This window comes from Lasiodiplodia theobromae (assembly GCF_012971845.1).
Source record: "Lasiodiplodia theobromae strain AM2As chromosome Unknown scaffold_17, whole genome shotgun sequence".
Classification (NCBI taxonomy): Eukaryota; Fungi; Ascomycota; class Dothideomycetes; order Botryosphaeriales; family Botryosphaeriaceae; genus Lasiodiplodia; species Lasiodiplodia theobromae.
In genome coordinates, this window is record NW_023336377.1 from 912,180 (window position 1) to 927,312 (window position 15,133).

A 15,133-nucleotide genomic window follows, 5' to 3' on the forward strand; every position below is an offset into this window, starting at 1 on the left:
ATGAATCATCTTTCCAATTGGATCTATTTTCTTTTATGTCTTGTTTTGGAGATAGATCATAAGCGAAGGAACCAACATGGAGCTTAGACAGTACAAGAAGGTGACTGTCACTCGATAGACAGATGAATCATCGGGGGATTCAGACTAGGCCGCTGGTGGCGTAGTAGACGTGTCTGGCGGAGCGATTCGCACGTGACCTGTAGATGAGGCGCATCTTGTACGGGCGTCACATCGTCATCTCACTGGTCAGAGTCTCGGAGGAGCGGGGTCGCGTCGCCGAACGATTGCTGAAAAAGGCCTAGCTCCATGTGTGAACAGCAGTAACCTCAAACGGCGTAAACAGTTTAAGCTAGTACAGGTTCTGAGCCAATCAGAGCTCGTCGCGCTAAGTAATTATGAATCATCCAGATCTACTCCACGTGAAGGTGCAACGAAGTGGAATGTGAAGAATTCCGCAGCCACGAGCTGAGAACAGAATATAAATAAGGCACACTGGGGGTACATCTCACTCAAGCCATCACGCAATCCTCCTCCTCACAAACACAATATCCATCCAGCCTATGGGAGAAAACCCCTCCTCCATCACATCCCCACCATCCATCACCATGTCCAATCCCATCGTCTTCTACGACATCTCCACCCGCCCCCCGGTCTCGCAAACCTGCTGCTCCCCCAACCCCTGGAAAACCCGCTTCGCCCTCAATTTCAAAGCGCTCCCCTACACAACCACCTGGGTCGCCCTCCCGGACATCGCCACCGTCCGCAACCAGCTCGCCGTCCCGCCCTGCCGCAAATTCGCCGACGGCACCGACTTCTTCACGCTGCCCATCATCTGCGACCCTTCCACCAACTCGACCGTCGGCGACTCCTTCGACATCGCCGCGTACCTGCAGCGCACGTATCCGGGCGCCGGCGCGGGCGACCTGCTTCCGGCTGGCCTGGCGCTCGATTACGTCGTCGAGCAGGACCTGGCCTTCCTGGTCCCGCTGTCGGCGTGCCGGGACGAGGGCGGCGAGTACGCGGCGTACGCGAAGTTCAACGTCAACGTCGATGCGGCGTTCACGGCGCACGTGCAGCTGACGACGCAGGGGTTCCCGTTCGACCCGGCGAATGCGGAGGCGGTGAAGGCGCTGTTCGTGAAGAGGGCGGGGGTGAAGTCGTGGGAGGACTTCGCGCTGGTGGGGGAGGCGCGGGTGAGGATGATGGAGTCGTTTGAGAGGACGCTGGGCGGGTTGGCGAGGCTGTTTGAGAGGGAGGCGGGGGGCGGCCCGTTTTTGCGGGGGGAGAGGGCGTGTTATGCGGATATGATCGTTGGTGCGTGGTTGAGGATGATGCGGGCGACGTTGCCGGAGGGAGAGTGGGAGCAGGTGAGGGGGTGGCATGGGGGTGTTTTTGGGAGGCTGCATGATGGGTTGGAGGTGTATGCTGAGGTGAAATAGGGTGTTGGTTGGGAGCAAGTGAGAAGGATTCCTATTCGTTAAGGTGTTGTTTCTCGGAAAAATGCTAAGTTACGATTTCTCTTTTGGTTGCTTTTCGGAGGTAGGAGTAAGGACTCTAAAAGATAGAATCAATCTGCATCGAGTTTAACAAAAGACCACCAATTATTCCAACCTACCATTACGAAATTTCAGGTGCCTAAAGATAAGATGCCCACCAGCTGGGGGGCAACCGACAAGACTACCTACACCTGTGGTGTCCCCGAAAGTAGCTCCACCACCACCTCTTTCTGCTCCGCTGTATACCCCGTTTTCGGTGACGACAAAGCGCGATCAGCGGGCGTGGCTCCCGCCCCATCCTTCGCCAACGGATCAGCGCCGTGCCGCAACAGAGTCTCCAGCACAGGGATGACGCCATTTTCAGCAGCCCAGTGCAGAGGCGTCTGGCCACTGACTATCATCCCCTCACGCTTCGACTTGACAAACTCGACCATCGCAGCTCTCAGCCGCTGCCCCGCCAGCCTCTGACGAGTACCATACACAGGTGCCACAGCACGAGCCCCGACGTCTGCTCCATGCGCGAGAAGCAGCTCAACCGCAGCAGCCGCATAGTCAGCATTGCTGCCACGGCTGCTGCGGAAAAGGGGACCGGTGTCGGCCGCTCGATGGAGGGCCGTCCAGCCTTCGGCGGAAGCGGCACGAGGGTCGGCGCCGCGTTCCAGCAGCAGGGAAACCAGGCTGAGGCTGGTGGAAAAGGTGGAATTGGAGCTGATGGCGTACATGAGCGGGGTCCAGCCGGTGGAGCTTGTTTTGTTGACGTCGGCTCCGCGGGAGAGGAGCAGCTCGACGATGTCTTCGTGGTCGCCTTCGGCTGCTCTGTGTAGAGCTGTTTCTCCACTCCGGTCTTCTGCCAAAGGGTCGGCGCCGTGGTTGAGTAAGAGTTGGACGAATGAGAGGGGGCCGAGGCGTGCCGCTATGTCCATTGGTGTTTCGCCTTGGAGGTTGCGGATTGCTGGTGAAGCTCCGCTCTGCACCAGTAGCATCACTGTGCCGTTGTTTCTCAAAGTAGTATTAAATCCTTGGCGTTTTCTGAAAGAGACGGCTATATGAAGCGGAGTGGATCCCCGGGCGTCTTGAGCGTCCACATTTGCTCCTTTCTCGATCAAAGTCCGCATTCCCTCGATAGCTACTGGGTCTGACGCCGCGGCATGAACCGCACAGGCTCTCTTCCCCAGGTGAGGGTACTCGATATCCGCACCGGCTGCCAGCAGTACTTCAAGAAGCTGCCGCTGAGCCGCGGAGTCCGTGTCCGCATACGGTGGTCCGCCAATCTCCTCATGTTGTTCACGCTTGGGGCCCGCTGCTTCTACGAGCGCTATACTCAATATATCTTGGTCGAACTTCGTCGATTCGAGCAGCACTTTGACAGCCTCGACCTGCCATCGCGATGCGGCATCCAGCAGCGCACCCTCCAGCGTGTTCGCAGACCAGCCATCCTCCTCCCAAGCCAACAGATCGCGAACAAGGCTACTGAACCCACCAAACGCAGCAAGCTCCAGCGGTGTAACTATACCCTGGTCAGTCTGCATGCACCGCCGCGCCCCCGCGTCCCACAGCAGCTTGGCGACGGCCGCGTGGCCTAAGCGGGCCGCGAGTGTCAGCGGCGTGTCGCGCGGATGGCCGTACGCGTCCGGTGCACGTGCTTCTATGTTCGCACCTGTGGATATGAGCAGCCGGGCGGCATCGACTTGATTAAAGTACACGGCGGCGTGCAGAGGGGTTCCGTGGCTGAAGTGTTGGCGTTCGAGGTTGTGGTGGCCGGATGCGATGAGCGCCTGGAGTTGGTCGGTGTCGCCGGCGCGGGCGGCGAGGTGCAGTGGGTAGGAGTTCGCTCTACGCGAGCTGAGAAATTTGGCCGTGAGCAGGTTGTCTAAATTCATAGTGGTTGGGCAAGTACTTACGTGTAGAGGTTGTCAAGACAGCAGAGCGGCGGCAACCGGCTTTTTTATGCGGCACGGTTGAGGCCAGTGCGGCGTCGAGTGCTGCCTGGGAGCCACCCGTGGCAGGACATAGATACGTGAAGATATCATTTCAGTGACTACATATCCATTCATGCCTATTTCTAGAAGCATTGGCATGTTTTAAGCGTTATATTCACGTCCAGATACCTAAGTTAACTCCCCACGTGTTCGTGCCATTCTGAAATGCTATCTCTCCAGCATTAAGAACTTGCAGTTGATTAATTAGTATACGTAAATGGAGTGCAACTGAAACGCCATTTTTTGAATCCGTATTCGCACGTACCCGGAACGGTCCGCACTCCATCATGTCTTCACGTTCGCATTTCTCTTTGGATTTCTCGCTATCAGCCGCATCCTTACGTGATTGGAATAGTCCATTAATTGGTTGCTGCTTAAGTAACACAAGAAGCGCCGGACACGAGTGCAGCCTTGCGTAGGACTTGCTTTGTACGTAGCAGACTTTGTAGATTAATAGTGCCATCCCAATCCATGCATGGCTCATCATCATATAGAATGGCGATATTTCATATCCGAAATACATTCCCACCCTATGCGGCTGAGTTCTTGACATGTAGTCAGGTTGCGTTGGCTGAATGGTGCCCAGTCTGCACAGCCCCTACCACACATGGTGTCCGCGCATGCCGGTCAGCCCCCTGACTACCGCATGGATGTGGTAGTACATTATGCCATGGCAGCACAGTTACTGAGAAATGGAGGTACAGACGAGTAGCCGGTTGGTACACCTCAAATCATGGCCCAACTCAAAATTTGCAGTGCCAGATGTAGTTTGTACTGCGTCGAGTTACATAAAATCATGTTTTCGCTTATTGTTGCATTCTGGTGGTGTGATGTGATTTATGAATGCTGTCTCCTGCGTTGCCACATCGAGCTTACCTCGGCCCATTTCATGCTGCCATTCGTCCTTCAAGACTTTGTTCCACAAGGCTGTGTTTTTCTTGTATCTGCCCCTGCACCCACTGCCGGTTTTGTCTTAGCGCTTACAGCCTTTGCTGATCTTTCTGGCTGCTCGGCATTATCAACAAATGAATGGGGGGCGAGAGCATCTGCGCCATTTTCGAAAAACAGCAAGGCTACAATACGCTCTCTCTCAACTTTAAAGTGCCTTCCACACCTTTTAACACACTTCAGCTTCAATATTCGGGGGTCTCCAAACACGATCAACTCCAAGATCCCACCATGCGTTTGGTAAATATTATCACGTACCCTCTCACCTTGCTCGTACGTTCCGCATGCCCTGGAAATTATACGAATTATAACGCTAATAAATAAATAAAGAATTGGCACAAGATTGAGGCACCACCAACAAGCCTATTAGGGTCCACATCAGATTATGGACTCAAGCTCATCGCTCCCGGAAGCGAACCTTCAATTGAGTAATATGACTTGCATCACCTTTCATTGGTCTTAATCTAATAAAATCTTCAGTATCGTCATGGTCCATGGGCTAGACGGTCATTGGAAGAAGACGTGGACTGCGGAAAATGATGTTTTCTGGCCGCGAGATCTTCTCCCTCTGGTGTTGCCTGACGCACGAGTGTTCTCTTACGGATATGATTCAAGGACCCGTGCAATGTCGCCCCTAGCTGAAATGTTCATCTATGACCATGCGAAGGCGCTCGTTGTTGATTTAGTGTCTGAACGTAGGAAGTCGAATGTAAGTGGGTTGGTCCGGCGCGCCATGTGATGCTGACTGAAGTTTAAGACCAGCGATCGACCACTCATCTTTATCGCGCATAGCCTTGGTGGGTTGATCGTAAAAAGTGTTAGTCTTAACCTAGCTGCTCCATAAGCTTTGGCTGATAGAAGTCGGGCAGGCCCTGATCCACTCCGACTCTGCTCGGGTTGGCCGCTTGGAAGATCACAAATCCATACAAATGTCCACGCTTGGACTCCTTTTCCTCGGAACACCGCACCAAGGAGGACAGGGTGCGAATTTAGGAAAGATTGTGGCGCACATCGGCTCTTTGGTGACCTATACTTCTTCGAACGTAATCAGGCATCTGGTTCAACATTCGGAATGGTTGCAACAGCAACAGAGTCAATACGCAATGATCGCTGACGATTTTCAAACAGTCTGTTTCTACGAGACACTGCCGATAAGCATCCCTATATATGGTTCAATCCTTGTAATAAGTTAACACCCTTTCAAGTTAGAATAAAGGCTTACATCCAGCATAGGTGGTTCCGAAGTACTCCGCAGTTATACAAAACTTAATCAACGTTGAAGAAGTTCCTATGACGGCTAACCATAGGAACATGGCCAAATACACGTCACTGAAAGATGAGAATTTCAACAAAGTATCTTCGAAGATCGTGGAGATTGCAATGACGAGGAGAAAAATTACCGATAATTGGTATAAATGGAGAAATTTGCAACGTCAGTTATTATCACTCTCCACAGAAGAATTTTAGTATATTTTAGCACTGCTAATGCTGTGAAAAGTGGCGGAATCAGGTGGACATTCACCCATTACAACCACAACTTTCAATAAACAGCTGTCCGAGTTTTTGATCCAGAACAATATTCCCCACACGCGGAACAAGAAGTTTGTTGGGCGAGAAAAGCAACTCTCATATCTCGATTCGGTGTTGAACCACGACTCAGACCAATCCGCAACAAAGATCGTGATCCTCTATGGAACTGGAGGTGTTGGAAAAACTCAACTTACGATTGAGTTCGCCTATGAACACTCCGCCCGCTATAGCTCAATCTTCTGGATAGATGGATCGAGCCTCGAAACGACCGAACGGAGCATCGTGCAAGCTGCGCACTTGATCAAACAACACTACATCGCTATGGGTCTCGTGGAGAGCTATCACTACCGTGCGCTTAATAGCACCACGAAGCCTGAGGACGTGCGCCGGGCATTCCACGGGTGGCTTTCAGATCCCCAGAATACGGATTGGCTAGTTTTATTCGACAATGTTGATGACCTGGACTCATTTAACATTAAAATGTTTATCCCTCACACTGAATGGGGTAGAGTTATCATTACAAGCCGCCGTTCAGAATCAACTGCATTCGGAAAAGGCCTCCATATTGATGATATGGCCATGGACGATGCACTGGAGCTTTTCAAACAATCATCTCAACTGAATGATGAGGATTTCAAGAAGGGTAATTTGCATTTCAAGTAAACATTTAAAGAGATTTTCTGACAATAAATTCCTAGAGCAAGAGTTTGCAGAAGAGATAGTCAACACATTGGGCTATCTACCCCTAGCCATATCGCAGGCCGGTGCTTTCATTAGCACTCATAAAGAGGGAAATCCTATCAAAAGGTACCTCTTAATGTACCAAAGAGATGCACGTAAGATGTTGGCCCATAAACCTCCTACAGCCATTTGGGACTACCGTAACGACACTGTTTTAACCACCTGGGAAATTTCTTTTTCGGCCATCCAGGACGAAATGCCTCTTGCATCACACATTTTATTATTGTGTGGCCTTTTGGACCGAACATCAATTCAAGGGATGCTATTTGTTCATGGACTCAGGGTTGATGATGGTATGTTTCTCCCCAAACAGGTCAACTGAAACAGATAATGACACTCCGTTAGACATCATGGTGGCCGAGGCCATTCAAAAACTGGTCACGTACTCGTTTATTCGTCGCGACAAAGACTCTGATCACTTCTCAATGCATCCTCTTGTCCACCGTTGGGCCCGTGAGAGACTAGAATCCAAAAAAAGACAAGAAATGGCTAAAGAAGCAATAATACTGATTTATCGGGCTTACTATGCTTCCACAGACAAAATCGATAAATGGCGTCTATGGCCGCATTTACTATCGGTTCAAAAGAGCGCCGAGACATATTTATCTGTATCACCCAACAGTCAGTCTTTGGGGGCGGCGTACCCGAGCGCTGAGGTATATCTATCTCTGTTCTCTAGCGGCAGGTACTGGGACGAGGATTCTCCGACGGTGCTGAACTCACAGGAAACGCCATCTCCGCTCTCTCTGAAATGGCCGACATGCTATTTTCTGTGGGCATATGGCCACATCAATGATCTTCTTTTATCCTTGTGGAAATATTGGACAGGAGACACTGAGTGGGCCCAGACACCATCGCAATTGCTCTACCAGCTGGGGTTCATCTTTAGGGACCGTTATGACTTTGACAGAGAAGAACACCTGTATCGATGGGTTCTGAGTGAGACGTGGCACGAATTTCCACGTTACCACCCACGTGCTCTGGCAATTGCTGGAGATATTGGTACGGTTTTATACCGGAAAAACGAACACCATCTTGCGAGACTCTGGTCCGAAAGGACATTCCAAGCATGCAAGTGCGTTCTCGGAAAGACTCACCCTGTCACAATGGGGGCATTACTCGGCCTGGGGGACATTATGTGGGCTCAAGGACACGACGGAGAAGCCTTGAAATTATGGCAAGATGCTTATTCGCAACGAAAAAGAATCCTCGGTGTAGACGACATACTTATGCGCACTGCTAAATGGTGGAGAATGAGTGCTTTTCTTGGACCTGACGATCCTAGCTGCGGAAATTGGTATTCCCAGCTGTACGATCCCGAATTATTTTCTACGTCTGTGGAGTTCAAGGCAAAGCTTGCTATTCTTGGGTTGGATCGAGGCTGCACAGAACAGGCGATGCAGCTAGGCGAGCAACTCCATGGACGGTCGACAGATTGGAATTGCCGGGTTGCACAGATCCGTATATCGAACCTCGACCAAGCGCAATCTACCCAGGATATCATGGCTGTGATAGAAGAATATCAAGACTACCTAGATCAGCATCCAGGATGCGAGCAAACCAGCGGGCACATCTCTGCCGCACTCAGACTTGGCAATCTTTACCTCGACATAGACCAAGTGGATTCAGCGGTCGACAGTATTGTGGCAACTGTTAACTTTCCCTTCATCTGGGACAACTTGACCGAAGATATGATTGATGTTGTTGTGGAGTTGCTCCGGAGAGCTATGAATATCGATCACACTTCTTCCAAGATCCTGCAAGCACTGGACCAACTCTTGGAAGAAAAAAGCCTGACCAGCCAGTTCAGCTGGTTTAAGGGTGACCTCATCGAGCTCAAAGGCGTCTGGTTCCAGGAAAATGGACATCTCGAAGAAGCTTTGGGTCACTACAACCTTTTACACAGCCACGTCATGGAACATCCCGACCGGGACGAGGCTATGGAAGCATGGAGTCTTAGTCGGATATCCTTGGTACTATTTCACCAACACCGCTACAAGGAAGCTCTCAAGAACTTCAAACGCGTACTAGAACTAGACGAGGCTTCCACGAAGGACAGCGAGGAAATCTTCGAAAATTACATCAACATCGCTATAACTTATTGGAAACTGGAAGACTACTGGGGATCTTTCGAATGGTCCCAAAACGCGATTACGCAAAGTGTGGATGTCCCATCCAAGAATCCGGCGATTCAGACACTTCAAGATTTCATTGCGATGTTCTTGGAAATGGATTGGCATTACGAAGCATGGGCACTCCATGTGCTCCTTAATCAAGGGGATTCCAAGTGGGGGTCCTTATGTCCGCAACCGTATTTGTCTCTTTTTTCTAAATCATTGCAAGAGTTGAGGGGCCTACAGTGTGAGGACGTGGATCTTGAGCCGACTTTGCTTCCCTCTTACACATATTCTTGGTAGCCTCTGATGTTAACACAGTAGCCAAATGTCCAAGTTCAAGTTCCCCACTGCGCTTTCCGATGAGCTGTGTGCTACCTCCTGCCATTCTACCATATATCCTTTTCAGCTCAACACTTAAACCAAGTTGCCGAATGTTACGACGATCGCGCTCGGCGACCTCCACACTAAGAGATTTATTGATCATAAAACTTGAGTTATTATTTTCGAAAAAAGCAACTCACATTGATGGAGCTCTTCTACGGAGTTTTGAGGTGGGCTTATCGCCGTGGAGTTGATCACCTTCTATGTACGTACGGTTTCCGATCTGGAGTCCCACCGATTTGTGGAGTATGAGATTGAGTGGATCGGAAGCCGAGCACGCAACGGAAATTCCCAATTGCGGGTCGCGCAAACATGTGTGGTTTTTCCTCCACAACCCCCTTGTCAACGAGCCTCGACACGAGCAAAGACACATCGAGTACTGTTTTCGCCCCCAAGGTTCGGTTGGCCCCACCAAGAGAGTACGTACGCCTACCATCTGTATTTTCTTTTCTCACCCACCGCGGTCACCACACTGCTACACAATATCCGAAATATTGATTCTGGCTGCATGTTCCGCGGATAGCCGGCATTGAATTGTTACCATGAGGAACATAAATATGATGCAGTACGGCGAAACCATCTGCAGCAAATCAGTTCATTTCAATCTCGCCTATCGGATCTTTGTTTTCATTCATTCTCGGAGCTCGTTCCGACCATGGGATCGACGCCCCCAGATGACCTCGAGGGCACCTGGCAAAAGGTTTTGAAAGAGTACCGAGAAATAGTCGGCAACTCGGATGTCAGCAACCAGGTGCAGGATTTGAGCCAAGTTGAGAAGGATGGCGTCATCAACAAGTCAATCGAAAGCGTGACCCAGGTTGCGGAATTTGTCACAGGCGCAGTTCCTTTGGTAAGCTTTTCACTCAGATCCCAGCTGCACTTCACAAGCTGACAGGCGCTTGAGATATCCGAACATGTGGAAACAATCCTCACTGCTTTGAAGTACTTGGCGGGGACTGCGCAATGGTACAAGGCAAAATTCACCGCAGGAATGGTCCGAAGCAGATTGGATGACGTTACCTCGGATCTGCGGCGGGTTGCCGACTACATGAAAGCGTACAAGAATGGCGCTTCTTTGGATGAGTCACTTACCTATTTGATCACTCAGATCATGACCACCTTCCTTCAGCTGTGCACGATATACGCTAAAGTCTCCAAAGATTCCAAGAAGGTTTCAGGAATCCTGAAGAATGTTTTGAGAAGCGCAATCAGATGGGATGGAGGGATCGCAGACTACGTGGATAATGTCAAAAAACTCACAGAACGGGAGTTGAGTCTCAACGTGGCCGCGATCCGGGTGTCCCATATCTATACCAGCGAGGAGAGGCTCCGGAAAGAGACATCTCTCAAACTTCGCGGCCTCCTCAAGGTGGATGAAAGTCACGAACTTGGTGTGCAAACCCAGAAACACCTTTCCGACAAGCATATCCAGGGAATGGGAGATTGGCTTCTGAACGAATCCACAAAGTTCGCTTCATGGGCTAATACTGTTCAACGGCCTACGCATTCAACCCTTCAGTTTACCGGAGAGCCCGGATTCGGAGAGACCTATTTATGCTCGCGCGCAATTTGTTTTTTACAAGACAAACATGCACCAAGGGGTCATTCGCGCTCTGAGGAAATAACTGTTTCTTGGGTTTACTTTCAGCAAAGCGAGAATCACCGGTCATCGAGAACGAGGAGAGACCGCAAGAAGCGCCCCGAGGACGAAAACGAATTTACCAGGTACCACAAGTCTAAATCATCACTACGTGATGCTTTGGTTTCTGTCATCTGGCAAGTCTCTGAGAAAGATCGTCTTTTCCAAAAGTTCGTCGTTGAAGAGTTCGATTTGGAGCCACATGGATTTCGCCCGCTCGGCAACTTTGGAACGGGATTCTCATGAGATTTTGCAGGCGTTTTCAGAATGCAGTTTCAAGACCATGCAAGGTCTTCTTTCTTGTCATCGACGGAATTGACCAATTGTCCGAGGAGGACAAGAGTGAACTGAAAGAGATGGTCCGAGAAGCGCAATCCGTAAACTCCAGTTCAGGAACTCGTTGCCAAGTGAGGATACTGTTATCTTCTACCGACCACGATCCCGCCACCAACTTGGAATCAGTCCCACAAATCATTCTACCTCATGACGCCCGCTGTTTCGATGTTGAGAAGTTCATCGGCCACCATTTGGAGAATGCATTGAATGATTGGCCCAAGGAAACAGAAGGACACAGAGTTCTCTGGAGTATACAGAAGAGCATTACTTCTATGTTCGGCAAGGGCGGGATTTGGAACTACCATGACCTTTCCGGTATCCTACAAGAGATCAAGCGTACGAGCTCTATGAGTCTGTTTGACTTGAAAAGGCTTGAAAAGGCCCTGGTAACCCGCGATGGGGATCCATCCTCAAGTTTCACATCCATGATCATGCAGCGTGAGCTGGAGAGACTCGATAGAGATATCGACGACGAAGAAAAAGACACAGTCAACCAGATCTTATCCTGCCTCGTATGCTGGAGATACTGGCCAACCATTGAACAGTTGCATGCTTTCCTCTTTTTGCAAGAGAAACAGGCATCCGGAAAGTCAACTGTTCAAAAGCTCCGAGAGGAGCACCCGCAGTTAATCACTGTCCACTACGATGACACAGCGGTAGCCGAGGATCTCTGGTTCTTTTTCTTCTACAAGAAGAACGGCAAGTGGTATGCGAAAGACGAAGTTCCCTTGTACAGTAAGAAGGTCGGTGGATCGAATCAACTCTGGGGAAAGTTCAAGTCTCGCGGACCAAAATCGGAGCACCCTACGTTCGATTACCATCTGGTAGACTCGCTCGTCGATATTATGAAGGAGCAGACTATGGGACGCCCAAGGATTGGACTCGACCTCATGCAGAGCCACTTTGCCATCGTCCTGTCACTTTTGCAGACTATCTGCTCAAAACACCATGAAGAGCGCGCAGATCTGAAGAGTTTGCATGGCTATGCAGGCATGTGGCTTCCATACCACATGTGCAAAGTCATGGACTACGGAGGATTACAGTCTGCCACGGATCCGGTGACGCAAAAGAAGAAAATAAGAATCGGGAGACTTCTGTACAGATTCTTCATGGATGAGAGAACGGTTGAAATCTGGCTGTCCAGATCCAACCCCCAAATCCTACGGCTCAACGACTGGTGTGGCTACGTTTCGCAAGTTTACGGTTGGCTCGAAGATACTGCTGTCTCTGACGGATTCATCGGGGAAAAGGACAGACATGAGTCACGACGAAGCGCAGATGCAGCCTCCGATGGATCCAGAAGAAGCACACCAGACATTCGCCAAGTCTCTGAAGACTCTGATTCAAAGGAAAGCGATCATCTGGAAGGACCAGATACTAAAAGTACTTCATTGAAGAACGTCGGAGTGGTTGAGGAGACAGAGTCTCGGCTATCGCAGAGTTTCTCGATTCTGGGAAAGTACAAGTGTGTGCGCGATACCATTCTTTGGTATACTATTGGCATGCCTCGTCAGTCTTTTCTTTCCTGCACTATCAAAGTTTCAGCATCTCAGTGGCTTGAAAAGTACAACTGGAATGCATCAGAAGCCTTCGAATGGCTTGTGTGTGTTTCATCATTCGTAAGTTATGACCCGCACCGATGAGCCCTTTTCATGGCTGACTTCTCTTCTTTACCAAAATAGGCAATCCTATCCGACCACGAAAACACCGAAGAAGTTTATCTTTGGGATGAGGAAAATAAAAATGCTATCCAACATGCCAGCAAAGCTCTCCAGCAGAGAACCATCGAATCAAAACACATCAAGGATGTCGAAGAATGGGCCAAAATGCTGCTTGGTATCAGAGGCGCACATACGCGTCTTTACCCCACCGTCGATGTTCGGATTGCTCAAACGTACTTCGGCCTACGCGTCCATGATGATCATGAAGAAGCTGAGAAGCGGTGCGAGCTCGCTCAGCATCGTGATCCGTCGTATTTCGAAGCAACCTTATGCCTGTTTCAAATTCTCGATGAGAATGGAAGGAAAGAAAAGTCGGTTCGGGAGCTTCTGAAAATCCGCTCTTACATTCAGAGTTCTGAGTTCAAGGAGACAAACCCTATCCGGTGGAAGGCCGAGCTGGACAGATTTTGGCGCCTCTGTGACGAAACAAACAAGGTAAAGGAGGCTCTCGTTGCATGCGTGGACCTGTCCTGTCAATTTCCTGACAGCCGGGAGTACATTGAGAAGGCAGCCGAATGGCTCCTGAGAGCCGATCACTTGAAAGGCGCTTTTGGTGCTCTGACGGCGATTAGAGAAGCGGATGGACGCAGCCTTTTGACAGCTTTATTCTCGTCACGCGACGGATCCAGCCCAAGGATTCATCAACGCTTTCATCTCGCACTCAAAAACAGCCCCGAGTTGGTTCTGAAAGGATACACCGATACCTTCATGCAAGAAAGCAATGATCAGATGCTTCTGAAGCTTCGCCACTGGTATGCGCTTTCTCTGTTGTATCAAAAGAGGAAGAAAGATGCCATGAACGAGTGGGAAGCCATCTCTCGAGAACTCAAGAAGCAATTCAACGGCTCGGGATCCATCGATCGCCGATTTATTCACATTGCCGAACAACTCGCGACCTTATACATTACGATGATCCGGGAAGAAACTCCTTCAAGAGATTTCGCCCACCGCTGCGTCGAGAAAGTTCAACGGTGTCAAGAGTTGATAGAACAGCATTGGCCATACGAGGACAGCCACCTAGCGCTCATGCTTGGAAGGCTGTATTACGTCTTGGGTCACTATCAGACAGCAAGAGCGTGTGTTAGGAAGTACCTGGAAACGGCCTTCGGTCTCTTGGAGGATGATAGGGAGGACAATGATTGGAAGGGCCACTTCATGCTTGTGGAAGCCCTTAATTGCCTCGACGACAACGAGAACGCTCGAGCGGCATGGTCACTTATCGCAAGCGCCCACTCTGAAGAGCGGACTTGCGAGCTTTCCATCACGTGTGCAGGCGGATGTGGATGGAGTTGGGACGGCATGTCACATCTGGACAGGGATATTTACTTTTGCAGAGACTGCGCACATGTCCAGTTTGAACCCAGTTGCTACACAAAGCTACGCAAGGGTACCCTTGACGAGAGGGTGTGTTGGAAAGATCACCAGCTGACCAAAATTCCAAAGATGAACCCCAGGGGCAAAAGGAGGATCGAAGCTAATAAACTGCTAGTTGGGGAAGCCGAATTGGATGTCCAAATCTGGCTGGATAGGGTCAGACAGAAGTACGGAATTCGGAGGCTGCAAAAGCTAGCCTGGTCAGCGCGACAAGCAGAATCTATCAAGATAGCAAGATGGAAACTTCGGTGGGGGGTAGACGAGAAGTTCGGATTGAATCACGTTCACGTCAAAGGGATGCTGAAATAGTAATCTTTCTATGGCCCTCTAGATAATTCAATTACTTGGTTACCAGTCGAAAAAGGATATACGAGCCTCCAGTCTTCTGCCACATTTGCTTTTCATGTATGTAGAGGTATCCAATATCCTCACTTTGGCTCCAGATGCGTCTCATTTGCCTCCCATCTCGTATGACTACATAAATAGACGCATGGCGTGTGTCACCAGTCTGGTCTCTGGCCGCCCAGACATTTCTCCGGATCACGGCATTGTTATCTCCTGACCGCTGCACTCCTTGCTTCATCCCGGCTTCAGGAGGAGACATGTAAGGCGCCCTCTATGGCCTCACATGCATGATGCAGGTCGTCGGAGTTTGCCGTTTATACACACTTGCTGAAGCGAAGGATCACTGGCTCTTCGAATTCCGGTACTGAATTCCGGTACTAAGGAGGTAAATTACGTCTTCACACGTGGAGTCTACCAAACTCACAATTAGCATGTACGAATAGGATATTGACCTACGGAGTTATTTTCAGACCATGCTGACAGGAGAAGACGTATTGTGCTCGCGACAAAAGCATCAGCGCAAATC

At 50.1% G+C, this 15,133-nt stretch overlaps 4 protein-coding genes across 4 annotated transcripts; 3 read left to right on the plus strand and 1 right to left on the minus strand.

The window, feature by feature from the left end:
* Positions 1 to 560: 560 nt before the first annotated feature.
* On the plus strand, positions 561 to 1,439 carry LTHEOB_6201 (Glutathione S-transferase; the record flags this gene model as incomplete). Its single annotated transcript, XM_035515432.1, has 1 exon — positions 561 to 1,439. The coding sequence occupies one exon, from the start codon at positions 561 to 563 to the stop codon at positions 1,437 to 1,439; it is 879 nt and encodes a 292-aa protein (XP_035373332.1).
* A 242-nt stretch (positions 1,440 to 1,681) lies between these two features.
* LTHEOB_6202 (Glycoside hydrolase family 18) lies at positions 1,682 to 3,376 on the minus strand (the record flags this gene model as incomplete). Its single annotated transcript, XM_035515433.1, has 1 exon — positions 1,682 to 3,376. The coding sequence occupies one exon, from the start codon at positions 3,374 to 3,376 to the stop codon at positions 1,682 to 1,684; it is 1,695 nt and encodes a 564-aa protein (XP_035373333.1).
* Positions 3,377 to 8,196: 4,820 nt separating this feature from the next.
* Positions 8,197 to 9,229, plus strand: LTHEOB_6203 (Anaphase-promoting complex subunit Cut9; the record flags this gene model as incomplete). The annotated part of the gene is made up of 2 exons (XM_035515434.1): positions 8,197 to 8,831; positions 9,130 to 9,229. The coding sequence occupies 2 exons, from the start codon at positions 8,197 to 8,199 to the stop codon at positions 9,227 to 9,229; spliced, it is 735 nt and encodes a 244-aa protein (XP_035373334.1).
* Positions 9,230 to 9,847: 618 nt separating this feature from the next.
* Positions 9,848 to 14,571, plus strand: LTHEOB_6204 (Neutral amino acid permease; the record flags this gene model as incomplete). Its single annotated transcript, XM_035515435.1, has 4 exons — positions 9,848 to 10,042; positions 10,097 to 10,659; positions 11,088 to 12,786; positions 12,850 to 14,571. 4 exons carry the CDS (start codon positions 9,848 to 9,850, stop codon positions 14,569 to 14,571), a joined length of 4,179 nt encoding a protein of 1,392 aa, XP_035373335.1.
* Positions 14,572 to 15,133: the final 562 nt, after the last annotated feature.